Raw genomic sequence first — 14,011 nt, 5'->3', positions numbered from 1 at the left:
TGGTACTTATCGTACACATAGCCCAACCATTTCGCTACCTTATTCTTTCAATATCACACAAGCGCGCTGCCCACACGACTTACTACAACGTTTTTCCCGAAGCAAGTGACAAAAATGGGGCTGTATGAACGGACACATCCTGCGGATGAACGGAAACATCCGGTGGATGAACGGAATCAGTTGACACACCGTGGATAGGGGTAATCAATCAGTTTGGCCCAGTCAGCCCCCCTGGTCGGTTTGTCTTCATTGGGTGCATGTAAGTATCTGACTGTGGTGTGTGCTTGTTGTGATCTTGGAGGAGCACACATTGGAACATAACACCGTGGCTCTTTTCTTGCACAAAATATCATCCCGAGCCTTGCGACTCTGGTTGTCATTTTGTTACGCGAAGCGGCCTTTGGCAGATACGACAGTTTTAGTCACCCAAGTAAATACAGTGAAACCCGGCTATATTGAAGTAGGCTATATTGAAGAATTTTTCAGGTCCCGGCTGAAGCTCTACTTTTTCTTTGTTAAAAAATGTTGGCTACATTGAAGTCGGCTATATTGAAATCCCGGCTATATTGAAACAAAAATTCAGCCCACGGGACATTTTCACCTGGCTATATTAAATGTTTGCTCCAAAGATTTGTTTAACTTTTTACATTTAGTCAAGTTTTGACTAAATGTTTTAACATAGAGCGGGAATCGAGACGAGGGTCGTGGTGTATGTGTGTGTGTGTGTGTGTGTGTGTGTGTGTGTGTGTGTGTGTGTGTGTGTGTGTGTGTGTGTGTGTGTGTGTGTGTGTGTGTGTGTGTGTGTGTGTGTCTGTGTCTGTGCGTGTGTGTGTGTGTAGAGCGATTCAGACCAAACTACTAGACCGATCTTTATGAAATTTGACATGAGAGTTCCTGGGAATATCCCCGGATGTTTTGTTCTTTTTTTCGATAAATACTTTTGATGACGTCATATCCGGATTTTTGTAAAAGTTGTAACGGCACTGTCACACCCTCATTTTTCAATCAAATTGATTGAAATTTGTGTAAAGCAATCTTCGACGAAGGCCGGACGTCGGTATTGCATTTCAGCTTGGTGGCTTAAAAATTAATTAATGACTTTGGTCATTAAATATCTGAAAATTGTAATAATTTTTTTTTATATAAAACGATCCAAATTTACGTTCATATTATTCTACATCATTTCCTGATTCCAAAAACATATAAATATGTTATATTTGGATTAAAAACAAGCTCTGAAAATTAAAAATATAAAAATTATGATCAAAATTAAATTTCCGAAATCGATTTAAAAACAATTTCATCTTATTCCTTGTCGGTGCCTGATTCCAAAAACATATAGATAGGATATGTTTGGATTACAAACACGCTCAGAAAGTTAAAACGAAGAGAGGTACAGAAAAGCGTGCTATGCAGCACAGCGAAACCACTACCGCGCTGAACAGACTCGTCAGTTTCACTCCGTTATGCGTTATGCACACAGGGCCGTAGCAGCCCTACCGGCCACTCCGGCCATGGCCGGACCAGTTTTTCGTTAAAAAAAAAAAAATCGTCTTCATAAGCTTCAGCGCTGTGTTAGGAGGAAGGAGGGGTCGTGACTTAGATCGCACAATGACAGCGTTAAGCGAGAAATTGTCACTAATTGACATTCACAAGTGAAGACTATAGATCTAAATCTAAAGTAAAACTAAAAGGCAAACTGCGTATGCACCGACTGAGACGCATTACTGATCCACTGAGCCATCGCGTTTTGCACTGAAGAGACATCTGAGTTATCTACCTTAGTTCACGTTTTTCGTTTCCCGGGAAAAGTACCTTTTTATTTTTTTTATGGTCGGACCACTTTTAGGAGCTGTGCTACGGCCCTGGCACACATTTAGTCAAGCTGTCGAACTCACAGAATGAAACTGAACGCACTGCATTTTTTTCACAATGACCGTAGTCCGCCGCTCGTACAAAAGACAGTGAAATTAACGAGCCTGTTTAGCGCGGTAGTGGTTGGGCTGTGCTGCAAAGCACGCTTTTCTCTACCTCTCTTCGCTTTAACTTTCTGAGCGTATTTTTAATCCAAACATATCATATCTATATGTTTTTGGAATCAGGAACCGACAAGGAATAAGATGAAAGTGTTTTTAAATCGATTTCGGAAATTTAATTTTAATGATAATTTTTATTTTTTTATTTTTAGAGCTTGTTTTTAATCCGAATATAATATATTTATATGTTTTTGGAATCAGAAAATGATGAAGACTAAGATACACGTAAATTTAGATCATTTTATTAAAAAATAATTTTAATTACAATTTTCGAATTTTTCATGACCAAAGTCATCAATTAATTTGTAAGCCTCCAAGCTGAAATGCAATACCAATGTCCGGCCTTCGTCGAAAATTGCTTGACCAAAATTTCAATCAATTTGATTGAATAATGAGGGTGTGACAGTGCCGCCTCAACTTTTACAAAAAGCCGGATATGACGTCATCAAAGACATTTATCCAAAAAATGAAAAAAATATCCGGGTATATCATACCCAAGAACTCTCATGTCAAATTTCATAAAGATCGGTCTAGTAGTTCACTCTGAATCGCTCTACACACACACACGCACAGACAGACAGACACACACACACACACACACACACACACACACACACACACACACACATATACACCACGACCCTCGTCTCGATTCCCCCTCTATGTTAAAACATTTAGGCAAAACTTGACTAAATGTAAAAAGGGTGAGTCTGACAATTAAAAGAAAAATCGAGCTTATTCAGAAGCTGGAAACTGGCTGCAAAAAAAGAAAGGAAGTAGCTGAGGAATATGGAATGTGTGTAAGGGAGGGGGGGGCGTGCGTATGTGTAAGTGTGTCTGTGTGTCCGTGTGTGTGTGTGTGCAGAAAAAAGCAAGGAGGCTCGAAAAACAACAGCCAACAGGTGAAAGAATAATGGGAATATATTTCACATCAAACGCAATGTGTGGACACGGAAATAAGAACGTATAGTGACAAAAAGTTCGGCTATATTGAATTTCTGAAGGAACAAGGAGGGAAATTCAATATAACCGATAATATAAGATGTTTGATGGGTTGTTGACAGACCAGCTTTTTTGTCTGTCCGAGGGGGAGCATATCGTCTTTTGTTTCATATTTATTGACCAAGGCCGAAGGCCGCGGTCAATAAATATGAAACAAAAGTCGATATGCCCCCCGAGGACCGACAAAAAAGCTGGTCTGTCAACAAACCATCAAACATCGTTTTTGTCATCATTTTGGTAGTGAGAAAACAAGTGCACAATCAACCCAGGGAGCCATGCTTTGAAATACGGGTCCCGTGCTGATAACCACACGGGTCCCGGTTTGATAACCACTGGCAATCAAAGATGGCGTGTGAAAGCAACTTTCTGTGTTTTTGAGTTCATTAAATGAGTTGGGATGAATATGTCAGGTTTGAGGATGCACAGTTCTGTAGGTTCATCTCGGTATTCCACCCCCTCGGCTTTCTGTTGTAAATATTAAGCTGAGTGATCGAATGTGGAAGCTACGTTTGGTCAAAGGTCACAGAAGATTTGCGTAGTGCAGCGAAGGAAAGAATCGCGATCTTGTTTCCGACTCCGTACCTCTTTGTTTTTCATTGCTTTTATTATTGTTTCTTATTTGTGCTTCGTTTATCGATACAACGTCTTGTGCACGGGTCAAAATGTGTGTGTCAGGTGTCGTTTTACTTGAACTTGACTGTGACGTTCGTGTTTCTCCGAACGTCTGTGTATCGAAACACAGATCGATACACGCACTCCATGACTTTGTAAGAAGACATAACACATCGGTAGGTTTCATTTGTTTGTGACGAATTTATTGAAGTAGTTTTGTTTTTTCGTTTACTTTTGCCAGTTTGCCAGTTGATTTTTGGAACTTTGCAAAGCAGTGTCTTGTCGTCTGTTTAGGTCTGGGGAAACGCCAATGAAAAGTGCCGAAGAATCCTCGAGCGTTTCTATTGGGTTTGCTTTTGATTATCCATGTAATAGGGCTTCCTGCAACTATGGTAACCGGGGATTTATTCCCCGGGGAACATGAGATTTATTTCCCAGGTGCTTGTGAATGAAAACTCGTGAAAATGATGACAATTGCCTATATTGAAGTTCCGGCTATATTGAAGGTCTTCCCGGGTCCCGTGCCACTTCAATATAGCCGGGTTTCACTGTAGATCTAACGCACGTGGACCAGTTTTTCAATGGCGTTTTTGAAGTCTGTGAATGTTGTGATTACAAATCATTTCGGGGCACCCCTAGGCCCTCAGTCTATACGTACAGACAAACAAAATGAACGAAAGCTGAGAGGCTGGACTGTAGATATGTTGTTGTTTTGACTTCTACAAATCAGTCTCGCAGGTCTTTTATGGAAAACAGACTCAAAATTGCCTTTATTCAAGCAAGTGTAGATGACAGAGTATCGAAGGAATGGAATACACTTACCCATAGATATAATAGACAGATACTGTCTATTTATATGTATGACTTACCGTAGCCCATATGTCAGAATAAAGAACATGCTTTGCTCTGTTGAATGATGTATGATTTGGCACTGTCCACAGGATTTTAGACCTGTGTCACGAACTGAAAACTGCCTGAACAATCCTTTTCATTGCGGTCAATGCGCATGCGCTAACATGGGGAGATATCGTGAACAAACTAACCCTTACCCTAACCCTTACCCTAACCGTTACCCTAATCCTAACCCTATCCCTAACCCTAACTGGGCCCATGGTTCGTTCGGTCAAAGGGTCGTTGGCGCATGCGCATTGACCGCAATGAGAAGGATTGTTCAGCAGAGGTTTCAGTTCGTGACACCTGCCCCCGGACGGTGATTTTTCAATAATACCGTCAAAAAGGTCACCCTATTTTGGCCGTAAAAAGCGCCCAAATGCGGTCAATGTCTAACCTGTGTCGTGTGTTCGAAGGAGTACATCTCAGCGATGCCATTGCCTTTGCCTTGCAACCTCAAAGAAAATATATTTTAATAACCCGCTAAATGAACGATTTGCCAGTGTGCAATAAAAGCCGGAGATTTGCTTCGTTTCTTTGCTGTGACACAAAACCAAAACCAACTATAGATCTGCGGTGACATTGTGAGGTCTGTTTCGACATTGCAGTGAAGTTGCGTGGATCTTCGGACGATGATTCCCGTTCGGTCTTTGAAAAGGTTCAACATGTGTCCTTGGGATCGATGTTTTTCGGTAAACTTCTTCGTATCCTTGACTTTGCTTTTGACTTGAACAGATCCAGATCGGCTTGGGTTGTTGATCGCCTACACAGATCTATATGAACAAGTTGACTCGACACGGCAAACCGCCGAATCCGTGCTCTCTCGCAGTCACTCCTACCCCCAAATCCCTTACCAGCCTCAGACCCCATCCCACCAATCTAACCTCACTGGCACAAAATGTATGTTTATCCCTACCTCATGTGTGTGTGTGTGTGTGTGTGTGTGTGTGTGTGTGTGTGTGTGTGTGTGTGTGTGTGTGTGTATACGTATGTGTGAGCTGGGGTGAACGAGGGCGGGGGTGCACTTGGTGCACGAGCACCCCTCCGACAAAGAAGAAAAAAAACCAAGTCGCGTGAAGCGATATAAACACATTTAGTCAAGCTGTCGGCATAAAAGGAACAGATTAACACCAAAAAAACAGTCATCACCGAGACTATATCAAAATAGTCTCGACTAACCACACGAACAAAACAAGACTAGTCACGCTCGTCTCCGCGTAGCGCGCGAACGCAGTACTTATTTTCTTGTTTCTTATTTTCTTCACTGAATTCTGAGCACATTTTTACTGTAAACATGACATATGGATATGTTTTTGAAATCAGGAGAAATTGAGGAATACGATGCAATTATTGTTGCAGGGATGAAAACTGAAGGAAAAAAAACCTGAAAAAAAAAATTCGAAGGCGCGTAGCGCCAAGTTTCGCAGGCACGGAGCGCCAAGACTTCTAGGGGGGTCCGGGGGCATGCCCCCCCGGAAATTTTTTTTTCAAGAGTGCAATTTGGTGCAATCTGGGGCTATCTGAGCCTTAAAATTGGATTCAAACATGGCCCCAAAATACATACAAAATGAAGCAATCTGGTGCTCATTTGAAAGCAAATCTACTTCTTTTTCAGGCATTAAAAAGGGATTACAACAAGCTGGTATTGTCATGAAATATATATATATATATATAGAATTTTATATCACTTTCAGACTACTAGGGGGGGGTCCAGGGGCATGCTGCCCCGGGGAAAAAAATGTCAGTGGGTGCAAAATAAAGAGAGAGAGAGAGAGAGAGAGAGAGAGAGAGAGAGAGAGAGAGAGAGAGAGAGAGAGAGAGAGAGAGAGAGAGAGAGAGTGTCAACAATCTACGACACGACTGCCAACTAGTCTCGGCCCGCTCAAAAAACAATGACCGAGACTTTCAGGCCTGACCATACTTCATGTTTTTTCCGCAACACACGCACTTCACCACGCCTTCCTCGTCCAATTTTCGGATAACGTCCCCAATTCGAACATCATCGATGTGTTTGTCCATCCAATCCCATCGGAATTTGTTCTTGGAGCATGAATCGGGAAGTCGATCCTTGTCACGTTGGAGAACTTTCGCGCTCGCCATTTTGTTTGAGAAGGATGAGACTGTTCGTCTTTAAACAGAAACCGTACCGTAAAAAAACCGGAATCGCACAAATAAATCGGATGGCCCATTGAAACTAATCGGAAAAAACGGAGAATTTTCATCCCTGTTGTTGGTTGTCCCCGTCAGTTGAAAGCCTCTTACACGGATTTGATTGAATGCTTAGTGGTTATACACACGCATCTCCTGAGATCTTGGACACCTTCATCGTCTATAGGGCCTACTGCGCCGCAGGAGAGCTAGAAATACTCGCAAAATGCATTAAACAGCTTGTCCAGAGAACAATCGTAGTCGATGATGTACCGATAAGGGCGTGTGTACCAAGCACGCCTGTAACTTCACATGAGCATAGCCTGAACATGGCAGTGCTGGTCGGACAGACTGGGATTTTAACGATTGCTAGTTTGACTTCTGTTTTAGTTAAGAGAGCCGGCACCAACGAGCACACACATTCAAACACATTCGATTTTAATGACAACTTTAATGAGCAAACGAATGAACTAATACGCTGCCGAGCTGAAATTCAATCCCATAGTCCGGACTTCATCGAATATTACTTGACCAAAATTTCAATTTATTTGGTTGAAAAATGAGGGCGTGACAGTGTGGCCTCAACTTTCACAAAAAGCCGGATATGACGTCATCAAAGATATTTGTCGAAAAAATGAAAAACACGTCTGGGGATATTATACACAGGAACTCTCATGTAAAATTTCATGAAGATCGGTCCAGTAGTTTTTTTAATCGATGTATATACACACACACACACACACACACACACACACACACACATCACGACCCTGGTCTCGATTCCCCGTCTATGTTAAAATATTTAGTCAAAACTTGACTAAATGTAAAAAGAGAGAGAGAGATAGAGAGAACAAGAGAGAGCGTAGCCTAAATCTGAGTGTGTGTGTGCGTAGTTGTCACTGAATGTGTGTGTGTGTGTGTTAGTGTTAGTGTGTGTGTTAGTGTGTTCATGTGTGTGTGTGTGTGTGTGTGTTTGTGTAAGAGAGAGAGAAGGAGACATACATACAAATTTACACACACACATCCAAACACACACACACACACACACACATAAACAAACAGACACACAAACAAAGTCGCGTAGATGCGCAAGACCGCTTCGCAGTGCTAAAATCGACGCCCACTGTTACTTTCAAGATCGTTGTCCCAAACTGTCTCTCTTTCACTGATTTCGCAAAAGTTCGCTTTCTCACACTCAAAACAACAGAGACAAAGACACATGCACGCACACACACGAACATACACACACACCTGTACGCACGCGCAAAACAAACAACTCCCACACGAAGGCATACACACACATATACACACGACCGCACACACACACACACAAACACACTCGCGAGCGATGTTTTCAGTGTCTGCGGGTGGCGGACGCATGCCCCCGATCAGTGTGCGTGTGTGGCTCTGACTGTGTATGTGGCTGTGTATGTTTGCGTGTGTGTGTGCGTGTGTGTGTGTGTGTGTGTGTGTGTGTGTGTGTGTGTGTGTGTGTGTTTTACGTTGCTTGTTTGCTTCGATATTTTTTACTGACTGACATAGGTCTGCATGTCTCTGATATCTTTTTGTGCCATATCCACACAGACACACAGACACACGCAGACACACGCAGACACACACACACACACACACACACACACACACACACACACACACACACACACACACACACACATGTTGTACTCGCCTTTGGCTAGTGATTCTGAAAATGTACTAGCCAAAGAGCAACCTTTACTAACCAAACCAACAATTTGTTTCAGCAACTTTTCTCGCATTTGGCGAGTAGATTAACATTTCTACTAGCCAGTTACATGTTTCTAAGGCCTGCATACATCCAGTAAAATTAATGTATCTATCTAGCAAATGCGTGCATTTTTCACTTCTGTCATTGGCGAAAGGGTAGGACGAAGCGAAAAGAAAGACGTGGTAAATAGTTGCAAAAAAAAAAAAAAAGGGCAACAAGCGTTTTGGATGTTTGTCCGATCCCGATTGTTGGGATATGTGCCAGTTACCTAAAAGGGGGTAACTAGAAGGGGGTAACTTTTGCAAACGGCTATGTTTCCGAACTGTTTGGTGGAAGCACAGGTGCCTGGAATACCCTGGATCGGCCTTTAGCTCACACGCGTTTCTCCCAAATCAGTGTCGTCCGTTTGTTCTCCTGGAAACAGACACCATCAAATTATTGTTATTGTACAGATAACTTTCCTTACGTTTTATCACAAACATGTACCATTAAATAGAATTAAACAAAGCACATTGAATAGTGAATAAAGACACACACACACACACACACACACACACGTACACACACGTACACACACACACACACACGTACACACACACACACACACACACACACACACATATTGGCTTCTGCTTTAAAATGGGTCATAGGTCAGAAAAAAGCCAGGTACATGTTGTCTGCATTAGGGGCCGCTCTCTGGTCACTTTGAGTTTCTGGAAAGGATGATAATACCACCGAAACGACCACCGGAAGAAAGACAAACAAACAAACAAACATACACACTTTGACGCACACGAAACTCACTTTCACCGAAACGACCAACAGAAGAAAGACAAAAAAACTAAAAACTTGAAACATACACACTTTGATGCACACGAAACTCACTTTCACCGAAACGACCACCAAGAAGACAGACGAACAGATAAACATACACTTTCATGCACACAGACAAACAAACAAACAAACATACACACTTTGATACACACAGACAAACAAACAAACAAACATACAGACACACTTTGATGCACACGAAACTCACTTTTATCAAAACGACCACCAGAAGACAGACGAACAAACAAACAAACAAACAGACAAACAAACACACAAACACACAAACAAGCAGACAAACAAACAGGCAAACGAACAAACAAACAAACATATACACTTTGACGCACACGAAACTCATTTTCACCGAAACGACCACCAGAAGACAGACAAACAAACAAACAGACAAACAAACAGACAAACAAACAGACAAACAAACAGACAAACAAACAAACATACACACTTTGACCCACACGAAACTCACTTTCACAAACGAATGCCCTGAAGCACTGGCACTTCTTATCGTTCCACTGACACCCCCACCTCCTGTCCGCCCCCTGGTAGATCTCCACGCAGTCTTCGAAGTCCGACCTCGCGATGTCCGGCTGTCTGGGTGAGGTGATCCAGCTGGTGTAGGTCGCTTCTTGACCGGAGCTTGACCACTTGAACTGGGACTCGTTGTCCCGGTCGCTCAGCCCGATCCATGCACTGCGCGCGAAGTACTCGGAATGCTGGCAGTAAGGGCGTCTCTCACGGGTGACCATCCTTGGGTGTGTCGCTGAAATCGAAATGAGAAAAGCATTAAGTCGGTCCTGTATTCAGCCCGAAGTCGACTTCGCCAAGACATTGCAAAGTCTTTTTACCGAAAACTCAGTGCTAAAGCTTCGTGCGGGCACCTATATTCAGCATAAGTCTATGTGCTCATCTAAATCAAACATGCATCTATGTAGCCTATTCATTCAAAGTCAGTAACAGTCTCTAAGGACTCACTTAGTCAGCATCAGCCTACATATGAACTCACCTTAAAGGCATATGTACGCGCTCCCGTGTTTACAAAGTGTAGTTTGCCCATAATCGATGTCAAACGCACCATAAGACCATGTAATGACGATATGTCGCCATGCGCGGACCATATACATGCATTACAGCTTGTTTTAGAGTCTCAAAAACTTTGGATGTAAACAAAGACGCGGAGTTATTTCCCTTGCGTCAACGCTACCTCTGTTGGCAAATCTATAAATAGGACGATCCAGATCAAAATGAAAATTAACATATCTCAACATTGAAGGGGTCCTAGACCACAATATTTTGCAGGGAACTTAATTTAGCATGTCTCCAGCTGTTGGTAAAGCAATTAGCGTGTATAGTCATCGAGTTAATATGGCTTTAAGTCTTATGTTCTCACAAAAAAACTCCCGTCGCGATATAACCTTCGTGGTTGAAAACGACGTTAAACACCAAATAAAGAAAGTAAAGACAAAAAAACTAACAAAAGTATATGAACTCACCTTAAGTCTTATGTTCTCACAAAAAAACTAACGTAAGTCTATGTACACACCTAAAGTAAGCATACGCCTATGTAATAATAATCACCTAAGTTCAGCATGAGAGTATAAAGTCAGCATAAGTTTATATATAAGCATACATGTATGTGCTCACCTAAAACTAGCATACGGCCAAGTAAGGCCAGCATCAACAAATGAACTCACGTAAAGTCACTATAAGTATAAGTCTTATCTCACCAAAATGCAGCACAAGGCTACGTGTATACTCACCTAGGTCTGTAAGCTCAGAATACTTTTATGTTCTCACCTAAAGTCAGCATATTCTCAGCGTAAGTCCATGAAATCACAAAAAGTCAGAAAAGGCCAACGTTCTAGTAAACAAAGGGAAGTAAGCACTGTAAATGCATACGATATATTATGTAATAGAGTAAGTGGGAGTTGTGCGGAACCAGTCTCCTGGCGAGTAAGAAGCCTTTAAAAGAACAAACGACTTTCTCTTTTCCAGGTTTGTTTGTTTGTTTGTTTGTTTGTTTGCTTAACGCCCAGCCGACCACGAAGGACCATATCAGGGCGGTGCTGCTTTGACATATAACGTGCGCCACACAGAAGACAGAAGTCGCAGCACAGGCTCCATGTCTCACCCAGTCACATTATTCTGACACCGGACCAACCAGTCCTAGCACTAACCCCATAATGCCAGACGCCAGGCGGAGCAGCCACTAGATTGCCAATTTTAAAGTCTTAGGTATGACCCGGCCGGGGTTCGAACCCACGACCTCCTGATCACGAAAAACCGAGGTCCCTTCGTGTACACTACATTGGGGTGTGCACGTTAAAGATCCCACGATTGACAAAAGGGTCTTTCCTGGCAAAATTGTATAGGCATAGATAAAAAATGTCCATCAAAATACCCGTGTGACTTGGAATAATAGGCCGTGAAAAGTAGCATATGCGCCGAAATGGCTGCGATCTGCTGGTCGATGTGAATGCGTGATGTATTGTGTAAAAAAAATTCCATCTCACACGGCATAAATAGATCCCTGCGCCTTGAGTCCGAGTCTGGAGATACGCGCGCGATATAAGATATAAGACTTCATATAACATCACGGGGCGGACGCCTTACCACTAGGCCAACCGTGCCGGTCTCTCTCCCATCTTGAACACACGGCCAGTTACACGGTACTGGCCGTGTGTTCAAGATGGTCTCTCTCCCAGGTCCAAAGAGACTGCTTCCGCATGTTTTCTCACTTACTCTATCACATTATGTCTTTGGCATTCATAGTGCTTACTTCCCTTTGTTTATCAGATCTGTACATAGCATTCTGCGTCATTTGTTTAAAGGCTGCCCTTTTCGTAGCGTTCATTAATTAATTCCTTTTGTTTACATGACTGTGCCAATAATGTTATAAAACTGTACCTAAGGGGATATAATAACGATTGGCTGTAGCTTTCGAACACAGAAAAAAAATATTATTTCAGTATTGCAAAGTGGTTTTGATAGTGTCGAATGTAAACAGAATAGTCTCAAAGTGAAAGTAGATGTTGTCCGGAAATTGCGAAGTTAACAAGAAAACAGAAAAGCGTGCTTTCCTGCTTAGCACAATACGCTATCGCGCTAATCTGGCGTGTCAATATCACTACGTTTTGCACGTGGAAGGTGAGCGATTTCCTTCACGCGGGGATTGACGAAGCTGTACTGTCTGTGTTGACGGTCTAAAAATAGCCCAAGACCTAGAGAACTGTTGCTAAACATAGCAATAAAGAATTAATTATTTCTCGTAATTGGTAAGGACTTCAAACCTAAAACTTTGCAGGAAGCTTAATTTATACATCCCCGCAACGATGGGAAAAGCCCTGGAAGTAATTAAACTAATTAAATAGGACTACGTCAGCCTTTAAGATTAAGCCAATAAAGGAACAAGTCAATCAACACCATGTGTCTATGTACTCACCAGGGGTCAACAGGTTTGCCACAAACATGTTCTCACTGGAACTGGAGATTTCCACGAGGTAACCTTGCAAAGCCTCGCAGTGGGTCTGCAAATAATACATAATTAATTAAGATTGGTAATTGCTTTTCTCCTATACCCACCGTATTTCAGTAAATATGTGTGTGTGTGTGTGTGTGTGTGTGTGTGTGTGTGTGTGTGTGTGTGTGTGTGTGTGTGTGTGTGTTTGTGTGTATGTGTGTGTAGTGTGTGTGTGTGTGTGTGTGTGTGTGTGAAAGAGAGTTCTTTCCAACATCTACTGAATGTTTTAAATTAATCATTAGTTTTACATTCCACCACTCCAAAGAAACTGTCTTAGAAACTTAGTGCGTCCAAGGACCCGTTCTTTTAAAGTTTAATGCGTCCCGACACCCGCGAGTACCCCCTCCATAAGTTTCTAGTACATGTTTTCGGCTTCTAGTGCCTATAGGACGCAGGAACGCGCACTTTTGGGAGCTCTGTAGAGGTTAGCGCTTGACCTAGTGTACGAGAGGGAGCTCTGTAGAGGTTAGCGCTTGACCTAGTGTACGAGAGGGAGCTCTGTAGAGGTTAGCGCTTGACCTAGTGTACGAGAGGGAGCTCTGTAGAGGTTAGCGCTTGACCTAGTGTACGAGAGGGAGCTCTGTAGAGGTTAGCGCTTGACCTAGTGTACGAGAGGGAGCTCTGTAGAGGTTAGCGCTTGACCTAGTGTACGAGAGGGAGCTTTGTAGAGGTTAGCGCTTGACCTAGTGTACGAGAGGGAGCTCTGTAGAGGTTAGCGCTTGACCTAGTGTACGAGAGGGAGCTTTGTAGAGGTTAGCGCTTGACCTAGTGTACGAGAGGGAGCTTTGTAGAGGTTAGCGCTTGACCTAGTGTACGAGAGGGAGCTCTGTAGAGGTTAGCGCTTGACCTAGTGTACGAGAGGGAGCTTTGTAGAGGTTAGCGCTTGACCTAGTGTACGAGAGGGAGCTCTGTAGAGGTTAGCGCTTGACCTAGTGTACGAGAGGGAGCTTTGTAGAGGTTAGCGCTTGACCTAGTGTACGAGAGGGAGCTTTGTAGAGGTTAGCGCTTGACCTAGTGTACGAGAGGGAGCTCTGTAGAGGTTAGCGCTTGACCTAGTGTACGAGAGGGAGCTTTGTAGAGGTTAGCGCTTGACCTAGTGTACGAGAGGGAGCTTTGTAGAGGTTAGCGCTTGACCTAGTGTACGAGAGGGAGCTTTGTAGAGGTTAGCGCTTGACCTAGTGTACGAGAGGGAGCTTTGTAGAGGTTAGCGCTTGACCT

General features: G+C 42.9%; 1 protein-coding gene across 1 annotated transcript; it reads right to left on the bottom strand.

The window, feature by feature from the left end:
- Positions 1 to 8,364: 8,364 nt before the first annotated feature.
- On the bottom strand, positions 8,365 to 12,845 carry LOC138968375 (perlucin-like protein). The gene is made up of 3 exons (XM_070340954.1): positions 12,716 to 12,845; positions 9,743 to 10,036; positions 8,365 to 8,847 (listed from the first exon to the last, which is right to left on the bottom strand). The coding sequence occupies exons 1-3, from the start codon at positions 12,813 to 12,815 to the stop codon at positions 8,801 to 8,803; spliced, it is 441 nt and encodes a 146-aa protein (XP_070197055.1). The 5' UTR covers positions 12,816 to 12,845; the 3' UTR covers positions 8,365 to 8,800.
- Positions 12,846 to 14,011: the final 1,166 nt, after the last annotated feature.

This window comes from Littorina saxatilis, linkage group LG6 (assembly GCF_037325665.1).
Source record: "Littorina saxatilis isolate snail1 linkage group LG6, US_GU_Lsax_2.0, whole genome shotgun sequence".
NCBI classification, from domain to species: domain Eukaryota; kingdom Metazoa; phylum Mollusca; class Gastropoda; order Littorinimorpha; family Littorinidae; genus Littorina; species Littorina saxatilis.
Note: the sequence above shows the minus strand (reverse complement) of the source record. Positions and strands in the feature narration are given on the sequence as shown.

What these genes read in the sequence shown, in the direction of transcription:
- LOC138968375 (XM_070340954.1), bottom strand. Translation starts at nt 12,815, where the DNA reads ATGTATTATTTGCAGACCCACTGCGAGGCTTTGCAAGGTTACCTCGTG. An exon ending in GGCAAACCTGTTGACCCCTG is followed by an intron (nt 10,037 to 12,715) that starts GTGAGTACATAG and finishes TTTCGATTTCAG; the next exon opens with CGACACACCCAAGGATGGTC. An exon ending in CAGGGCATTCGTTTGTGAAA is followed by an intron (nt 8,848 to 9,742) that starts GTGAGTTTCGTG and finishes GTCTGTTTCCAG; the next exon opens with GAGAACAAACGGACGACACT.